General features: G+C 37.8%; 1 protein-coding gene across 1 annotated transcript in view; it reads left to right on the forward strand.

Moving 5' to 3' along the window:
* Positions 1 to 21,345, forward strand: part of LOC103260743 (contactin associated protein like 2) — a 528,300-nt gene that overhangs the window by 277,680 nt on the left and 229,275 nt on the right. The window contains exon 5 of the mRNA XM_008058392.2: positions 6,350 to 6,586. Within this exon, the coding sequence (XP_008056583.2) occupies positions 6,350 to 6,586 (237 nt within the window). The remainder of the gene's footprint in view (positions 1 to 6,349; positions 6,587 to 21,345) is intronic.

Below are 21,345 nucleotides of genomic sequence, written 5' to 3' on the forward strand. Positions count from 1 at the left end.
AAGATACCTGCACACGTATGTGTGTTGCAGCTCTATTCACAATAGCAAAAACACGGAACCAAACGTGTTGCCCATCAAAACTAGACTGGATTTTTTAAAAAGTGGTACATATACACAATGGAATATTATGCAGCCACAAAGAAGGACAAATATATGGATTTTGTAGCAACTTGGATGGATTTGGAGTGGATCATACTCAGTGATTTATCACAGAAACAAAAAACTGAGTTCCATATGTTCTCACTCATAAACCAACCTTGAACAATTACAATGCTATAAGAAAGCAATTGGCGGTAGTGGGAAACTGTCAGGAGAGGGGAGGAGTGGGATTGGCAGTTGAGGGAAACTGCTAGGGGAGGGAGGTGCGTACCTCACCAACAAGGGTACCTGCATGATCAATGTTTATATACCTAACCCTGAAATGTACCCCACATCTTTATAATAAAATTTTTTTTTAAAAAAGATCCTGTCTCCAAATAGAGTTACACTGGGGATTAGGGCTTCAACAAATGAATTTGGGAGGTGGGGAAACACAATTTAGTCCATAACACTCATTACCCCTTTGGTATCAGACCTAGGGCCGTTCATCATCTTAGCCATATTTAATTTGTTCTATCTCTGTGCTTCTGTAGAATTTTGCTTATACTCAGTCGTGGTAATAATCATAACAGCTATCATTAACTGAGCATTAGTGCAAAGAGATGTATTATTACCTGTTATTAACATGACTCTGCAGGATGTATATAGTTATACCAGTGCTACACATAAGGAGACTGAGACTCCCTGAGGACCTGGAAAGCTCACACAGGCCTTGAATAGCAAGGACAGTACACAAAAGCAGATTTTTGTGACCATGCCATCCTCATCTCTGTTTACTGTCAGGAAGTTCATGCCTTCCTCATCTCTGTTTGCTGTCTCCCTTATGACAAATTGTGCCTGATATCACCATGTAGCTATTTGTGATCACACTGGTATTAACCCACAGACAAGAAGCATGTCTTCCTCATTATCTAGAAATGACTTTCCCGGTACCTTTTGTTCATGAACTGATCAGTGACTTTGCTCTTCTGAGCATCCTGCAGCTGCTCCTATCTCACCCCTCTTTCCCTTCCTTCCCACCTGCCTCTCCCACCTACAGGGCAGTGCCCCCTTCCCCGGAGCCCTCTATCTGTGGACATGCTCATAGATTCTCTTTCTGTCATTTTCTCAATAGGGTCTATCCTAGCCACCCTCCTTAAAATCACAACCTCCCCCACCCTCTCCAAACTCCAGATCCCACTTAACCCTGCTTGACTTTTTCCCCATAGTGGTTACCATCTTCTCTAACACATGGTATATTTGGCTAACACTGAATTTAGTGTAAAATTTTCCTCTCCCCTTGCAATAATATAAGGTCTACAAGGGCAGAGACTTGTGTGTTTTGTTTCACTGCTATGAAACAGATATAAAGAACGTCTAAAGCACCCTGGTTCATAGCAGGCATGAAATAAATATGTTTTAAATTAATGAATTAGAGTTTGCATGTGTGAGCTTTGGTGTGATCTTTTCTCTGGTGAATTAGTGGCTGATTTCTCTGGGCAAAGCTACTCTAGAATCCAACTTAGCTCCTTAGAAAGCTTATAAGCTCTGAGTTTGAGGACAGTATTTTTTTTTATAATTCCTCTCAATCACTATGTTTACCCTTTTTGTTTAATTTAATACCTGATTATTTTGCCCCATTGTCTGTGCATTTGATGGTTGTATTACTCATTATGAATAGTTACAGTATTTTCATAATTAATCTTTCATTGCAATACTTGCAAAGCATTTCACATAGAAAATAATTTACAAATTAAACCCACATCTCACCTTGGATAATTATCACAGGTCTGACTAATGTGCATGAAACCTTTGCCTGGCAGGGGGCTCTCTCCAATGACAATGTGTTGATTTTCTAATTAACAAAGGTTAAGTAGTATTTCTGCTTGAAGATCTATAATTTAAACTTACAACATTTGTCACCAAGAAAGATTTTCACAGAGCGCATAAGTGGAACTCAAATAATTATCACTGGTTCTAGTGCATTAATGTCTTTTACATAATATATAATGACCATTTTCAGGACAAAAGATTTTTTTTTTCTTTGTATTGACTAGATCAGGAAAAGTACTTTCTAGCTCACTGACCCATTTAAATAAATCAGGGACCACCTAAGTAAGAAAAGAGTTTAATTTATTTAGCTTTCTTTTTTATAGAGAGAAATGACATTTCACACACTTGCTTTATAAATTAAGAAGGAGTACAAAACTTTATTTAATGGACACACAAATATAAATTACACTGCAATCATATATTATGGCCAGCTGAAAAGAAGGCAAAAAATTTTTTAAAAGTCAGACAGCAATGCAACAAGAAGAAGAAAAAAAGAAATTTAAGGGAAATTCAGAATAGTTGCTGAAATATAGAGAGAGAGACACATACGTACACTGCACAGAGAGAGAACTTATAAATCACAGGTCAGAGCAATTTAGAACTAAAAGAAATCAGAGACATTGTCTAGTTTATCCTCCTTTTTGTGGATGTGTAAACTGATGCTGAAAGAGATTAAGTGATTTGGTGGAAGCTACACAACCAACTAGAAAGAGTCAACAGCCCTGACACAAATGCAGGAAGAGTGACTGATAGCTGTAGAACCTGAGAAAGACCCAGGACCCAAGACGAAGGCAGAGTGAGAAAACTCTGTTCCCTAAAATTCCTTCTAAAATGAACCCTGTACACATAATTTTTTAAAAGTATATACACATGTATATGCACATGTATTGAAATTTTTACCTTAATGATCATATTATTACAGTATTAATAGAACTTTAATAAAAATCTGACCTTATCTAGATTTATTTGCTCTGCCAATTGACCTTTATTGAAGCTCCATTTTTTAATCACATTAACATTTATTTAGTCTTTTTAAAATTTCTTCTTCAAACAATCATTGCTGAGGATTCACTAAATATGAATTATTTCCAAATTAAAATAGATCACAGGTAGACTAAAGGCTAAAATATCGAGAGAAGCAAAATCACAAAAGTACTAGAAGAAAATACAGTTGAATAATTGTATTATTTTGTATTAGAGAAAGTCTTTATAAGCTTATTACCAAAGGCAGAAATTACACAAATATGATAGATGAATGTGACTACATAAACATTCAAAACTTTCACAGGGAAAAAGAAGCACCATATATGAATCAAAAGACACATATTGATGTATGTATTTGCCACATTTATAGCAAAGAGTTAAAGCCTAAAATATAGTTATCAATCAATAAGAAATATATTCTTTTCTATTCTCCCCAAAAAAGCAAAAGACATGAAGAAACAATTTTTAAAAAGAAAAGAGAAAACATAAAAATTAGTCCACTCACAGTATTTGAGGCAATGCAAATTTAAACAGTGAATTCCCTTGTTCCCCCAATCAACTAGATTGTCATAAATTCAAAAGAGTACTGACCAGTATTAAAGCTGATGTGGAGAAGATGGTAATCTCATATTTTAGTAGTGAAATATAAGTTGATAAATTCTTCTTAGAGAAAAATATATTTCAAATGCCTTTAAAATGTATGTACCTTTCATCATACCAATTATACTTAAAAGTGTACTTAATCAAGTCTAAGGAATCTATTTTAAGAAAAACTGGGCAAATGTGATAAAGTTTTTACAAAGATTTTATTATTACAGTATCATGTAAAATGGAAATTGGAAAAAGCTTAACAGCTCAATGGCATGTTAATGGAATAACAAAAAAGTGATAGGGCATTCACGGAATAGAATGCTATGCAGATAGTAAACAAGCTGCTCTAGTTGTACATTTATTGCTTGGAAAATGTTTCATGATATATTAAGTGTAGAAAGCAAGTTTCAAAATAATGTGTATATTTTGATCCCCATTTCTTCCCTTTTTTCACACATTTACAGATAAAAGTAGAAAAGGCAGTTCCAAGTGAAAGTAGTTATACCTAAGTAGCATTACACTTTCTCTTTTGTATTTTGCTTATCTGTATGTTTATGGTTTCCACGGTGAAAATCTATTACATGGATAATCAGATAAAAGGAGAGAAGGATATTTAAAAACATTTATTTAAAAATTTCTACATATTTTGATAGAATTTAATTCTTAATTGACCAGTGATAAAAATTTAAGTGACCAGGCATTTAGTTAATAAAAGACCCTTTGTAAAGCTCTTATTTCAAGAACAAAAGCCATAGTGGCCAAAATGATAGAAGCCAAATTGAAATTCTAGCACACAAAGAGTGACTAATGGGTTGAAATTCTTCCAAATCAAGCAAAAACCCTAATTCTCTTTAGCACAGAGGTGTGAAGCCCAGCTGACAAGCAGATGGCAAAATGGGAAATCCTTCAATGTGGTTGTTGTTAGCAGCTTTTTTTGCCACCTACTATACCATAACTTTGATTAAAAAGGGCACTGGACTCTCTTCAATTAGTTCTCTATTCAGTCATTTTATAAGAATGAAAACACTCCCTGAAGAATCACCATTCAAATCAATGTACTACCCAATGTGAGAACTGCAAGGTCCAGGTTTATAAAGACAATAGAGCAATTCATTTGCCATTTTATTGATGAGGATTTACAGTCATAAGTAGATGCTAATCCATCTCTGCCACTAAAACCTTTGACCTATCAGACCTGTCTGATGAGTCTACAAGAGTGTATGCATTTTTTTTCAGAATAATAGAATAAGTGATCAGAATCAGTCCTAGCCTACAAATCTTACCCAAATTCCAACAACACTGTGATGACTCCATTTTTAAAGGTATTCAAATCTGTATCTCAGAAACACATATATCTAAGGAGCCCCTGACCCCAAAATTTTTCTGTGTATTGGGTGGTCTACACAGAACAGAGTTTAAAACCAGAGAATCAGATATAAGAACAGATCTGCTACAGTTGCCACCTGGGAGCCATGAGTCCTTGAGTTAACTTCTTAACTTCTCTAAGCCTCAGTTTTCTCATCTGTACAATGAAAAGAATGAAAATAATAGTTACATTGACAGGTTGTTATAAGGATCTTGTGAATAACATTTATAGGATGTTTAATAGCGTACAGCAAGTAGTCCTCAGTAAAAAAGCAATTTAGGTTTTATTTTTATCAACAGCTTCCTTTTTTTTTTTTTTTGAGTTGGAGTCTTACTCTGTTGCCCAGGCTGGAGTACAGTGGCACACTCACGGCCACCCCAGCATCAACATGCTGGGCTCCGGAGATCCTTCCACCTCAGCCTTCCAAGTAGCTGGAACCACGGGCACGTACTACCACACCTGGCTGATTTTTGATTTTTGATTTAATGATTTAACCTCGGCCTCCTAAAGTGCTGGGATTACAGGTTGAGCAACAATATCTTTTTTCCTAAATCCTCATAAACTGTTTCTCTCAATAATTTTACCTACTATTCATTTTTTATTAATTTCCAGAAAAGTTGTTACTCTAAGAATCAAACATGTATGTAAATTTGAGTTCTTCTCTTTATACCAGCTGCTTTAAAAAAAATCATAGCTAAGAATATTACAGACACAATTAAATCCACGTGTAACATAATGCTTCAATGAATCTTTCTATGAAATTTGTTAGGAATATTTTCATGCTCATGAACCTCAGTCCAACTCTATAACTTACTCCAAAAATCACAGTGAACGTGCTCTTTGTGCTATATGTCTTGCAATGACATTTAAACAAAAGCAATGAAATCTGACCTAACCTAATAATAAATGTGGTAGAGATGACTTTGCGTAAAATTAATTCCAACTTCCATCTACCCCAGTCAAGAAACCCTGGATACCCTTAATGTGAACTTCAAAGCAAAGCATTTCATGAGACAAGAACCAAGATGTACAATCACATTTCAAATGGATTTATGCCTTCCAACTAATTGACTTGTTAACTATGCTAATGTATTCGTGTCTCTCTCCCTTTTTATATTTCTTTCCGGTAGATAATGCTATAGAACTGAATGTCGTGAGATTAAAGAGCAAAGAAACTAGAGATAACTATAAACCTCTTTTCTATAGGAAACTAAATTAGACTTCCAAAGCAGCTTCTATAATTTTTGTGCGTCTCCAAATATTTTATTTCTGTAGCAAATGTAGTGCTTCTCAGAAGCCAGCCTCTTTTAATTAGGCATGATAGCCTAAGGGAAAGAAGCTTCAACTTCTGTTTAGACAGGACCAACTTGAAAGTGACAATACTAGATGCACTGAGCAGTCTCGTCTCCCACCACAATTGTTCAAAACACGATGAATGAAATACACACGGTAGCAGTGGTTGTCCCATCTGAACTCTGTGCCTTCTGTCATTTCCAGGTGGCGCTGGGGGTCAGCTGGGCTTCCTGGGTTGCATCCGCTCCTTGAGGATGAATGGGGTGACACTTGACCTGGAGGAAAGAGCAAAGGTCACATCCGGGTTCATATCTGGATGCTCAGGCCACTGCACCAGCTATGGAATGAACTGTGAAAATGGAGGCACGTGCTTGGAAAAATACCATGGTTATTCCTGTGATTGCTCTAATACAGCCTATGATGGAACATTTTGCAACAAAGGTAAGGCAAAACCCATTTCCAGAGCCATCTTTACACATCTTTAAAGCCCAAACCATCTATTTTCTTAATCTGTAAACAAGCATAGTTTATTCTGAGGTTAAGACGATGAGAATTTTTCTCCCACCTTAGGTAGGAAGTTTCCGAAATCATTACCTAATCATGGCTTGATAAGAAGAGAGCAGTTTTGAGTGTGGTGCAGAATTTCCCCCAGATTTCAACAAATTATTCACTGACTGGAAACATTACAAAGCAGATAGCCTCATCACATCTTAATGATGAGTGACAGAATAAGTGGACTCTGAAAGGGGAATTAGGCCTGACCCTCCCCCATCAGGATCTCTGATCAACTGATTGATCAGTCAATTGCTGCAGTGAATCAGCCAGTGGTTTTGATGTCCCCACCCCTCTGCAGTTGCTGAGAGATTGGATTCAAGATATACTCACCAGACAGCTCTTTTAGTCAGTCCTTATCATTATCATCATATTTACTCTTACTCAGGATGCCTGTATGAGTGTTTCTCAGCCTAATCTGAACCATAGGAATACTGAAATCTCACATCTAGTGGGTCAGTTTAGAGCATCTGTTATTACTGTGTTATTTTTAGTCTTGAATAATTTCTTTAATTCCCAATAAATTCTGCAGAGTCAATGAGCAGAATACAAGAGCCCCAATGCATATGCATGTTTTCATTTGAGAGATACCCTCTGTGATCCTGCATGGCCAGAAGAAATTCACTCAACTGGTCCGGTGGTTTAATTTCCCATATGTAAACAAGAGGGATGAAGAGAACAGGAACTGGCACTTTCTCTAAGCTACAATTGAAATGCATGTAAATCACTCTTCTCTTTCTAAATGAAGGTATAGCGTTTGGGTAAAGTTTTCTGTGAATGGTTGGTGCATCTCTTAATAAGAAGCTTTACATAAATAGCCTATTCATACTCTCATGAATACATAGAGGGTTGTTTACACTGGCATTATTCACATGAGATGCCACATACAGAAGGAGGAATTGTTCCATAACGTTCTCTGTACATCCAGGCTACTGTCTGGCAGTGCTATAATATGAGCATACAAATTAGGGCAGACAGGGTTTGAAAAATGAGCATGAGACAACAACAAAGGTGAAAAGGAACACCATTGCTGAATACTACCATAGCACATTAACAGTGCTATTACAGTGCATTTTTCTGCTCAGAACAACATGGTTCCATGATTTTCCCGTGGCACACAATGGAATGGGCTTGCAGAACACATTAATTTTGTACTTGTAGAAATGACAGTCTTGCAATTACCATTCATTGTGCTTGATGCTAATTTAATGCAGTCATTTCCTTGCCAAAGTAATGTCTAAATGCAATCAAGTAAGCACTAATGCCTGAGAGATTCCATTACCTAAGTACCAATTTAAAGAAAATCACAATCCCCTTATTTTTGGAGAACTGGGTTAAACACAGTAGCTCACACCAAACCTCTAGAGGTTAATAGGCAATAGTCACGAAAAGAAAGGCAGGGGTAAATCCCCTTCAGTTTAGCCAACATTGCAGATAAAGTTAAATGGAGCCTACATGTTTCCTTTCACAGTATTTCAAAGGTTTACACAAAAGACATCTGAATATTCTCTTAATATCTATTTAGTAGGATGAGTTTACATTTGATTCAATTAGTAGCTTTAACAAAAAAATTAAAAATCACAATGTATATTTAGAAAACATTTGTGAGCCTCCTTCTGAGTCAGGTACCTTCTTGACCTGGGAAGAATGACAGTGGTACTGGTTTGAAAGAATCATGTGACCATCCAGGAAAGTTTCATCCACACAGAGCCAAGCTCCTTCATGTACCAGGAGTCTCTCCCTTCTGGGTTTTCCAGCCTGGTGCTGCCTCTGTTCTGGGCATGGCCACCCTGGTAGCCTGATGCCTGCACAGTCATTTCTGTGAACCCTACCTTACACTGATGCTACAGCCAATCATCTCGCCCTCTACAAGAGTAGGCACCTCATTGGCCAAGGAGTAAGCTCCATGAAAGACCTTTTCTGGTCCTCCTTTAACAATATAGGTCTATGATTGTGGATGTGGAAAGATGTTCATAGTATTTTGCCAAGTAAATGAAGCAAGTCCCAACCACTGCACACAACCTGATTAAATGTTTATACAAACTCCAAAATACACACACACACACACACACACACACACACACACACACAGAGGTGAGAAAAACAAACTAAGAATACACACCAATATATAAACTATGATTATTTTCTGCAGGAGGATAAAATTACCAGTATTTTTTTTTGGAATTTTGTTTTTGTCTAGCTATAATTTTTAATCTTTGCACATGATGTGCTACCTGTAATATCATCATTTTTTCTTCTTCTTTGGAAAAACAATAGTAAGAGGCAGAGTTCTTATCCCAGGCATTTGAGGGTTAATTATCTCTAGTCAGAAAGTAATTAGAAATTATTGTTCCATCTAGTCATACTATCTGGAGAGAAGGAGCATGTCAGGTGAAAATTTGATATACCTTTAAATACCTTTGAAAATCCATTTCTCAATACATTTAACAACCCATTTTTCCACAAGCATCAGAAGCGATCACCCTTTGGATGGGCTGTGGAGTAACGGCTGCCTTCATACAGGGATCAGGTTGCATGAAAATGAAAACTTTGAGGCACTAGTATCACACTCAGCCCTGGAAGAGGCTCAGCCTAGGACAGGCTTGGGATCTGATTAGTCCAAGGGGACAGATCAGACAAGATCTCTCCCCTGCATGGTATTAGCCCATCTTTTAAAAAAAACGGTGAACAAGTAGCCCAAACTATTTGAATTCTCCCTGGATTTTCCTCTTCCTCTGGCTTCTCATTCTCATCCTCCTCCCAACCCCCTCCATGGGCACACTCTTCATCTCTAAGTCAATCCCTATCTCTGTCTCTCCACATTCCAAATCTACTTTCTCTATCTCTCTTTCCTTTGCTTGAATATACAATTAAATTTGCAAATCAAATTTCTATGTACTGTCACTTCACTGACTGGACTGGACTCAGGCCGGTCCCTCAGGATAATTCTCTTCTGCTTTGTAGATGATACATTTATAGTCATTATCGCCTACCAGCAAAAATCATATTGTCAAGAAATTCCTGCCTGATGTCTCTAACCTCTTATCAAAAACTTCTTCCAGAGCCCCTGTTCAAATGGATTCATAAAGATTTGACCACCAGTTAAGGTGTTAGTTCTTCTCAGGCTATTTGCATCTTAAACAGGAGTGTTAATCGGGGAGCAATTCATATTTTAGAAACAGCACAAGGACATACTGGGAACCCTGCAACTAGACCATATAGACAGTCACCTCACATGTCTACAGATAACCGTGCACTATCTCCTCTTCTCAGAATGTTCTCCAACCAGCAGCAGTTTAACTCAGCTGAGACAGATCCATTCCCTTGGCAGCTCATTGGTTGAGGCTGTGGCGGCTTCTGGAGCAGAAGATCACCCTAGCCTTTACAAAAGGCTTCACTGTGGGTCTGTCATCCTCAGCATTATCAGGGACCCAGTGGAAAATTGCTTGGTCATGCCAAAGATAGTTTTCTCTAATTAGAACTATTCCTTCTTATTCAAACCCCAAAACACTCAAGAATTTTATGATTATCAATGTCATTTTTATGACTGACCAGAAATTGGAAGCATAATCTAAAGCATAATCTCTCCGTGTCTTCTCTGTGCTGTTAAGCAAGAGGGAAACAGACCTGCAGTAGCCACAGCAATTTTCTGTTTAATTTCTGTGGTTGAATGCTGTGGTGGGTCAAATAGTGTCCCCTCAAAATTCATGTCCACCCAGAACTTCAGAATGTGATCTTGTACGGGAATAGAGTCTTTGCAGATGTAATTAAGTAAAGATGAGATCATGCTTGATGCGGATTTAGGACCTAAATCCGATGAGTGTATCCTTATAAAAAGAGGAGAGGGCATGGAGAGAAACACAAACACACAGAAAAGTCCATGTGATGATGAAGGCAGAGACTGGAAATATGCTACAAGCCAAGGAACACCTGAAGCCACCAGAAATTAGAAGAGGCAAAAATGTATTCCTATCTAGAGCCTTGGAAGAATTGTGGCTTTGATAGAACCCTGATGGCAGACTTCTGGTCTCCAGGACTGTGAGAGAATAAATGTGTGTTGTTTTAAGCCACTCAGCTTGTGGTTCATTGTTATGAAAGCCCCAGGAAGATGATACAAGTACTAATAAAAATCTGCAGGCTTTTTAATTCCTGCTCTTAACAAGGGTAACAGCTGGCATTTATTGAGAACTTACTATGTGCTAGGCAGTATGCTGCCCTCTAATTGCATTAGCATCGTTTAATCTGTACGGCAGCCTGGTGAGATCGTTATTATTATTACTGTTCCCATTTGTCCAGAGAAGAAAATGGAGATACAAATAGTTGTTATTTGTTCTATGATTCACATATTAGGAAGTGGCAAGAATTCATTTCCGATAGTTGTATAGCAACTAAAATCTGAGTCCCTAGTCTTGAAGCTTTTTGATGATTGAGTTCAAAATTAGAATATTACTGGATGCATAGTTTATCATAAAAAGAAATAAGATAGAAGGTATGAACAGGGAGTCTTTTTTTTTTGCCACATTTATATGTAAGGTATATTTGTACATTGACTTATTTATTTGACAAACATTCATTGAACACCTATTATACCTGGAACCCTTGAATGTGTAGTTGAGTCTAACAACACCAAAATTTTCAAAACATTTTAAAGGTTTATCAATACAAAATCAGGAAATTCTAGACTATATAATAGCCATAAATGTGAATTAGATGTCACCCAGGCTGCTGAAAACAGTTCTTCATTATGATTCCATCACTGAGCCAAGTTTCGCAAGAACTTATCATCAAGAGGCACAAAAATATCCCTGATTTCACTTGTCTGCACTTTTTTCTACAAAATTTTTATGTTCATCTGCCAAACCAAAACTGCAGCTCAAAAATGCATATCTTTAAACACTTTGAAATCATTTTCTGAGTTTAGGGAGTTCTGTTTTTCTTCTCAAGCATTCATTTGTTTGTTACTTAGATAAAGGCCAAAACTTGAAGAACCAAAATCACAGGACTGCTGAGTGATATGGTTCAATAACTGCAGTGTTAGCATCATCTGCAGTCACACAAATACACAGCACCCTCACTATGGTCCAGCTGAGTCTCCTACTTTCCCTATGAGTACCATGGCATTGACTAATATTTTATTATTAATGTAGTATTTAAAAATTGTTTTTTGTTTGTTTGTTTATAAAAAATTGTTTATGGACAGTTCAAGTTCCAAACTAGAAAATGATGATGGAATTAGGTGTGAGCTTGAATCCATCTTCCTCATTTCCCTGTGTGTAACCATGGGGAAATTGTTGGCTGCAGAGCTTTATCTTTGGAAATACATTAATACCTACCTCTTAAGGCCACTGTGAAAACCACAGGAATAATGTGAACAACTTTCCAAATGGAGAACCTTGTACACATCAATCCAACAGCAATGTCACTTTTCATTCTTAGAACTGCTTCTCTATTTTGTTAGTGTTTTTGCTTTTAATTTAACATGCCATCCTTTAATCCTTCCCTAAAAGCTTTAAGTGTCAAATGCCTAACTGGCATAATTTCAATGACACCTAAGTACTGGGGTATCATTTTGGTGCTTCTCCAAAGTTTAAGCCCTGATGAACTGAAGAACATGTAGAGATTTTGAAAGATATAATTAGAAACTGCACCTACCATACCCAGGGGTCATGTCAAATAATGGAAGTCTTAGTGCAAAGTGTCCATTCCTGTCAAGAGCCAAGTTGGGTCCCAGTAGCAGCTCCTGCATCCCTTCCTGACACAAAATCCATTAAGAGAGAAGAAAGCACCGAAAAGGTTCCAGGCACCTTTTTGTCAGAAAGGGACCTCGGACTCAAGCCAGGTTTTTACACGTCTAAAGAAGACAGGATTTTTCCATCTTGCCTCCTAGAAGACCATTTCATGTTGGATGGGAGGAGCTGGGTTTGCCAAAAGTGATTTGAAGTCTACACAAATTCTGCTCCATGGCTACAAGTATGGAGCAGAGATCAGAGTAACTCCATGAACTGCCCTTTGAGAGGCTATTGGAAACCTTTGGAGAAAATTAATTAATATAAAATATGATAAATAGGAGAGAAATATTAGAATTATGCATCTCAGAATCATGAAATTAGTTAAGCTGTTGGTGAGAATGGCCATTTTTTTCCTCAAGTCTCTCTAAGCAGCCTTAATAATACCAGCTTGGAGGACAGTTTCACATCAGTAGGAGAGATACTTTTTACAGGATTCTTTTTCCTTTCTTGTTGGAACAGGAGGTTTGATAGATTTGGGAGAATGTCCAAAGGGATAAGAATAGAGTCCTTTTTTTCTTCTTAGAGTGTTAGTCAAGAAGGGAAAATATCCCTTCTCTCTTACTGTGTTTCGTAAATCTTCAGACATTAAGATGCAACTTAAAAGTAGCATGGTAACTGTGAGTTAAATTTGTATGTCAACTTAACTGAATTAAGAAATACCTAGTATTCCAGAGTAAGCAGGTCTATGCAAACCTATCCCCAAAGGCCAACAGAGGTGAGAGGCTGAAGAAAGATGCTGACGAATCCAGTTTCTCAGAAAAACAAACAAAAATATGTAATAGAGATTTACAAATAGAAGCCACGTCTTGGGATTCCCTTACTCTTACTTGCCAGACTCAGGGCTTATATCCCACAGGAAAAATGTGCTTCAGAAGGAATTTGCCTAAGACCAGAAATCTTAGAGACATTCAGGGACTGGGGTTAATCAAAAGTCAACATGGCCTTTTAGTATCCAAGATGGAATTGCTTTAGCCTCCACACCTAGAAACCTGGTAAAGCATTATTTTGGGGTGTGTCTGTGAAGGTGTTTCCAGAGGACATTAGCATGGGAGTCTGAGTGGACTAGGTAAGGAAGATCTTCCCTCAGCATGGGTAAACATTAATCCAATCTGCCAAGGGCTCAAGAGAACAAAAACAGAGAAAAGGCGCAGCTGGGATACACTCTTTCTCTCTTGTTTTTAAACAACTCCAGGCTCCCTGGCCTTTGGACTCCTGGACTTACACCATAGCCTCAGACCTTTGGCCTCGGGCTAACAGTTACACCGTTGGCTTCCCCTGTTTTGAAGCCTCTGGACGTGCACTAAGCCATTTTACTGATATTCCAGGGTCTCCATCTTACAGACAGCCTGTCATGGGACTTCTTGCTTTTATAATTGAGTGAGCTCATTCCCCTAATAAATCCCCTCTCATAAATCTATATCTAATTATGTATCTATCTATCTATTTATCTATCTATATTGTATTGGTTCTCTCTATGGAGAACCTTGGCTAATACAGTAGCACATGAGGATAATCTGCTCAAAAACTTTTTTAAAAATAAGGAAAGAATAGAAGAGAAAAAAGGACTATTATGGATAATAATCCATATATGTACACAAATCCCCAAATTCTTATGGAAAAGAAAATACTTTTGGCTTGATTCCAAAAAGTCAAAGCTGCAGAGATAGTTGACAAGTTTAAGTGGCTTCATTATAGAATTTTGTGGTCATAGAATAACATGCCCCCTAGTCTGAGGTATTGTTTGGAGTTCCAAATATTAGGAAAAACCTGACCAATTAACTTTTCCAGAGGAAGAGATTTAAAACTTCCGTGGATCTAATAGAGGACAAAGTTTTTGGACTTTGCTTCAATTATAGGATAAATGATTTTTTTTTCAGGTTTGTACCATCTTCTTATCCATACCAGTTTGGGGATACAACTGATTTTTTTTTTCCTGTGTGTTTTGTGTATGTTGTTGAGTGCCTTTATTTCCTTTTCTTCAGCAATAATCGCAACGCTAAATAATGTGAAGTTTACAAAAATAACACTCTTTATCTTTCCCCACATATTAGCCCCATGACTTCAGCTGAAACTCTATACATTTCTTTCATGAGCCTAAAAGGAACCAGCCTGATAAATTGTCCTCAGGGTTTCGCTTTTAAAGTGCTCACATTTTTGAATCCCCTGCAAGCAGGTCCATTCGCCGACGTCCACGTTGCCCTTGAGTACTTTATCACATCTATGGGCCATGAAGACCTGCCTCTGACATGCAATTTCTTCAGCCCACGACCGCTTTGTGTGCTCATCATTTCCAGCAGGCAGCTCTGGCCTTAGCAATTGGGCTCATTCTAGGCATCCCTTGGCTAGAAGAAATTTACTTTCTTAACTGATCAAGTCTGAGGGGTTTTGAACTGACTTCTCAAATGTTTATAATTTGATAGCCTACCTATCTTTACAGATCAACCTGGCTTTGAACTCATTCAGGTATTTTTACCCCTATCAATTCCAATAAACAGTGATAATGGTTGATTTAGATAAACAGGTATTTTACTTTTTGTCTAGGTAAAAATCAAACCCTGAAGAAACAGAAATTATTAGACCGAAGTGCTCCCTCTGAGCCATCCTTTGTTTGGCATTTTAAATATACAAGGGGAAACCCAAAACATACCAGAATTATCTTTTGGAGGGCAGGTCCCTTGTAATATGCTCTGAATTTGTTCCTTCAAAGGACTCTCCAAATTGTCAACCAAAGTCTTTGTCTGGAAGTGTTGAGGTTGCATCACAATTTGCCGAAGAAACATCTCAAGTTGTGGCAAACAGGGGACTGGTTCTTCCACCATGACAATACACCTGCTCACACTGAGCTGAGTGTTCAGCAGTTTTTTATTTTAAAAAACAGCATGACCCCTATGCCCCACCCTCCCTGTTCACTCGCTCTCGCCCAAAGCAACTTTTTTTTGTTTCCCTGGATGAAAAAAGTCCTCAAAGGGAAATATTTTGCTGATGTGGAAAAGGTGAAACAAAAAATTACAGAAACTCTAAAAAGCATCAAAATTGACGAGTTCAAAAACTGTTCTGAGCAGTGGGGAAAGCGTCTCAATAGGTGCATTGCATCAAAAGGAGAGTCCTTTGAAAGTGTCTGAAGTCTAAACATTTGGGGACCTCCCTCATATTATCTTCATGTTCTCCAGAAGACTGGGCACAGGATATAGTGAAATGTTTTTTTTTTCTTAACAATATTCTCTAGCTGTCTCTTCCAAGGTATGCAAATACACAGTGGCTTTTAATGTATTCAAGTTCTATAAGACAAAGATTCTCAATTAAGTTAAGTTATTGGCAGTACAATTGAACATATCTATGTTCCATATGAATGAAGTGAGATCAAGTGGCTTGGTCATGAATAATAATTTCATTCCTTCATGTACACCGGGCACAAGTTTGATGAAATATGGGGACGTGTCCTGAGAGCCTGCTATGCATGCACTGCCATCCATGAAGGCTCTGAGAAACGAGATGAGGCTGAGAATGCTGTGGAGGGAACAGACCCAACTGCAATGTCTAGGGAAGCAAGCCAGAGAGCAGTGCGAGGCCTCATGGACAACCCACTTTGAAGGTTCTACCAAAAGGGCTACTTTCAAAGTCCCATCCTAGGGCAGTGTGGCTGATAGTGGTGGGTCAAACCTAATTCTGAGCACAGAATTTTAGTTAGGGAAGAAGACCCTTTGAAAAATGTTTATCATGAAACAATCTTAAGTCTAAAGATTCAAGAAACCCTATGTACCTCAAGCATGACAAACTTAAAAACCACTTAAAGATATATCATTAAAACCCAAAGACAAAATATTTAAAATGTCCCAACTTTAAAAAAAATGCCCTTGAAATAATCCAATGATATTTACAAGGAATATTTACTTTTAATATTACAAAATGGAATGGCTTTAGAAATTAATGGTGGACAAAATCATTTAGGGTTTAAATCAGTGTAATTTTTTTTCAACTTGTACCTCACCAGCCAATAATATTTTGTGACGTTTTGCCTTCTTTGGTTTCTAATATCAATACAGTAGGGAATTTTTTTCATTTTCCAAAATTTCATTGTAATAATCAGGATGCTGTTTTCAAAATACACATGCTTCTCATCCTAGTTTCTACCTTCACTCCCACTTCCAGTAATTTTATATATGCATAATGGGCAGCCTCTCTTTGAGTATTTCTGCTTTTAAAGATAACCCCTTAAAGACACCACATCAAAAATAGATCAACAAATTGATATGTAAATAACAGTCTATGCTTGCTTTTTGTTAAAAGAGGTTTTCTAAGAACTCCTCTTTATTAACTTTAGCATTGCTGAGTTTTATTTTAATATTTAGAAGTTTAGACTTTAATACAAATTTGCTTCCTTGAGGCTTACACTAATGACTTATCATTTATCTTTCCGGTGGCCGACTTCACTGCCTGTGATTTTCCCCAGACATTTGGGTCAAGTATAGCTCTCAGAAGGATCCCCAATCATTCTCTCAGCAATTCTCACAGGCACCAAAATGTTCTTTTAAATCTATTCCTTTCCACCCTGTCTCTATGACTAGCAACACAACCAACACTAATGTAAACTAATTTTGTTTTTTCAAAAAGAAAACTTTGTACTTTTTTAGTTTAAACCAGTTAAAGAGAGTAGCTAATATTATAAGAACCATGGAACAAAAATAATTTGAATTCCAATTTCAACATTATTGAAAACAAAAGTGGACAATCATATAATTTCTTGGCATTCTGCTTCTTTATAAATGACATTCATTATATAAAATGCATTATTCACAGGATTATGAGGATCAAATGAGCTGATGTGAAAGTGCTTTGAAAAGCATTAACATTATAAGATGCAAGTTATTATGAAGGTTATTAATCAGTGAATGAGAGGTCCTGCAGTGAGAGTCCTACAAAGTGTAACATGTTGTCATTCACAAGCCATCAGGACATCCTGCAAGATCTTTTCTATCCACATTGGTAGTGTTACAATAACTGATAGCAACAGCTCTACCCTTCCACCTATTGACATTCGTGCTAGTCCATGTCTCTGTACAGCAGTGAGATGGGTGTTCCAGAAACTCAAAGATCACAAGGTTCAGCAAGACTTTATACCTCAGAGTTATACTGTTTAATTGCATGTGGTGCTGTCTAACACTGACTGTGAATGCCACACCCTGATTAAATGCCTGTCTCTCATGGAATTGGCATGAATCACTTGGCCTGGGACATTATTAAAGCAGCAAACACACTTGAGATTAAATCAGAATGGATTCTGAAGCATCCCCTTGAGGTTATTATTGAGATCTTTAGCAAATAATATTGGTTCCTTGAATACGCTGACAGAAAATAAAAAGCAACTGCTATATTTGAGAAGGTTCATCTAAAATTTTTCTCTTAGCCCAAATGATTAACAATCTGTCTGCATCCTCTGCCCATTACTAAGGATGACAACTCCAATTCAGATTAATGAGTCCAGATTTTTCTCATGTCTAAGCCAACTGTAACCCAAATATTTGCAAAAGCCCATTGCTAGTCACTTCTTAGTTTTCAGAGATTAATAAGGCTATAAGTAAAATGCTTTCTAAAGTTTTACTATTGAAGTAATCTAATTTAAATCCCTTTTAAATAGATCTACTTTAACCTGCTGACTTTTATATCTCCTCAGTAAATGTTCCTTCTAATGGAATCTTGTAAATTCAGTTAAAAATATAAATTAAGTCACGTAAATCAAATTAAAACAATAGACCAAATTACAGATTTCAAGCAAATTTATAGTCCCCCTCCTCTATTAACTAAGTTAAAATGTTATCTTCTGTGGCTGGGTACAATATCCTCCTGAATCAAAGCCACATATGGTTTTTACAGCACTTAATAACTTATTTAAAAATATGAGGAACTATTTCAAAAGTTTTATTTCTATTACTCTAATATATTTATGGTTATGCAGAATTTAAGCTTTTGCCCTAACATTCAAATGTCATTGGGTTACTTATTTCAACACTTCGATTAATCTAAATGGTTAAGAGCTCATGAAGCTTTTTTGGTACAAAATCAAAGTACTTCATGGTTGAAAAGGATATTACATTCATTCATATTCAATTGACATTTTATAAACAACATTTGTTATGCCAGACACTAAACAAAGTATGTTCCCAAGTCTTACCCACTTATTTAAAACTTTAAGGTATGATATCATCTTCTTTATTTTTTAAATGAAGAAACTGAGACTACTAGAGGTTAAGCTTATTATCCAAAATCGCATTGCTAGTAAAAGGCAGATTGGGATTGGAGTCCTTGGATCCTGACTCTGTATAACCTACTCACTGGATCATATCCAAGTTGTACTGACAGAGAACTCAGGACCACATGGGGCAGCTGTTTCCATATTTGAACATCCTGACAAATATGGAAACAGCTGCCCATGTGAAAGATCTTCCTTATCCTGAACCATTATCTACATTAAAGATGAAAAATGTCTTCATGAAGCAACAGTGAGTGTCAGACTCTGAGTTCAAATTCCTGTGCCTTTAAGAACTCAGAACTTTGCCAGGTGCAGTGGTTCACACCTGTAATTCCAGCACTTAGTGAGGTGGATGCCAGAGCATTACCTGAGCCCTGGAGTTCCAGACCAGCCTGGGCCACGTGGTAAGACCTCATCTCCATAATTTTTTTTTTTTAAAGCTGGGCCGGGCATGGTGGTGTGTACCTGTGGCCCCAGCTACTTGGAAGACTGTGACAGAAGGATCACCTGAGCCCAGAAAGTCAAGGCTGCTGTGACCATGAGGATGCTATAGCGCTCCAACCTAGGCAACAGAGTGAGACTCCTACTCAAAAGAAAGAAAGAGAGAAGGGGGAAGCAGAGAGAGGGAGGAGGAGAGAGAGGAAGAGAAGGAAGGGAGGAGAAAGGGGGAAGAGAGAGAGCTCAGAACATCTATGAACCTTCAAAATCCCCAGCTCTAAGGAGACAAGTAAGAGCAAGAGCACCTGAGCTACATTTGACACATAAGAGGTATTTAATAGCTATTTCATACGCCTCTCTTTCCTTTACCAAAGCCCCAATGGACCTTAAAACTAATGTACTCAGGGGAAATGGATGACACATGGTCACTTGTCCAGTTTGCAATTACTGTTCTCCCAGTGTTCCCAGGAGTCCTTCAAAGAATATTGCCCTTAATAGTTGTCCAACGTACAATGGCAAACGAGAGAGTTTCATGGCTACCAGGTAGTGCATCTTGCCCAATGTGCCCTCTTTCTATCATATCAACCTGATGACAGAGGGTAGACCTAAGTCTCAAAAGTTCTAAGTAAGTTTCCATTCTTTACTCTTTTTTTTTTTTGGTGGGGGGTGAAGGGGCTTTCTGTGTGTCTGAGCAAGGAAATACGCACAGAGACCCCCAGACTCCCACACTCAGGAAAACAGCCAGTTGTGAACTGGACCTGTTGGTTTCCAAGTCTCAGATAAGAAACAAAGAACTGAGTATCACATGTTCTCACTCATATGTAAACCTCGAACAATTATCATGATACTATAAGAAAAGGATTGGCAGTAGTGGGAATCTGTGGGGGGACACACCTCATCAACAAGGGTACCTGCATAATTCATATACCCTGAATTGTACCCCAGGTATTTAAAGTAAAACATTTTTTAAAAGATATTGCCTTGTGTTTTCTAGGGTACCACTCACACACCTTATCCACGATTTTATGTTAATAGTGGAGAAGATCTCTCTCTCCCCGAATATGTGAGGAGAGGCATAAAATGAGAGACATAGAGAGTCTGACCAAATAAATTCTCCCGACATGAGAGATCACTTTAGATTGCTTTATAACAAAGAAGGTGATTTGCAGGGTAAATACAGGCCATGCCCTGCGAGTTTTCTTATTGATGAAATTCATGCTTTGAATTACTGATTGATGGCTGCTGAAGGATGGCAATCTCTCTGTTCCAGTCTGGAGACGGCGCTATATGTAATGAGCTTCTGGTGATTGAAATTCCAAAACCCAAACGGAAACAATTAAAAAAAACTCTATGTCCATTTTTATAAGAAACTTGGAGGGTGGGCACAATGGGTCCACTATACCGTGTCACAATTGTTACAAAGAGGAATTCAGTCTACAACTAGGAGCTTTTGACCTCGAAGCAGCTCGAGCTCCTTCATTACGCTGCACAGCAAAGCTCTGATCACAGCGTGAGCTCTCCTTCCTCTGGCCAAAGGATAATGTAAAAATTATGACACAAATAAAATATTTATCCTCTAGACAAGAGTAAAAGAATGCACAGAACATAGCCTGCAAGCATCCTAGAGTCCAGAGCAGACCTCCCTTTTTATAAAAACCAACCATATGTATAAAGAGTTGCCCCTGCATGGTTTCAACCCTACCCATCACAGACCCACCACAACCCAGGACACACACGCACATGTACACACAGATGGGCACACATGCCCCACCAAAGCCATCCACTAATAGTGCAGTCGGAAATTGTTGACATTTTTAAATTAAACTTTTAAAGAATCTGTGAGCTCAGATGCAAGAAATCGTGAAAGAGTAGGCATAGTTTAAGAAATGTGCACAGAGACCAGCCACTCTTTACCCAAAATTATTTCCTTTGAACTGTCTGACTGTTCACTTTCTTTGCTGTGGTCTATTATTTTACTGATTGGAGCATTATCTGAATCAACAGACGTGGGTCTGGGAGGATGGTGAGGCTGTTACTTTTGATACCTGCATGTGGATGGGATCTATGAGGCTGAGTTTTCATCCAGAAGGGCTGTTCTGAGAAGGGACGATGTGCTTTGGGGGAGGAATCAGGTGAAATGTAGGAGTGAGGAACACTTTGGACAAGCTTTGAAG

This window comes from Carlito syrichta, unplaced genomic scaffold (assembly GCF_000164805.1).
Source record: "Carlito syrichta isolate Samal-C Ts95f unplaced genomic scaffold, Tarsius_syrichta-2.0.1 Scaffold303324, whole genome shotgun sequence".
In the NCBI taxonomy this organism is placed as follows: Eukaryota; Metazoa; Chordata; class Mammalia; order Primates; family Tarsiidae; genus Carlito; species Carlito syrichta.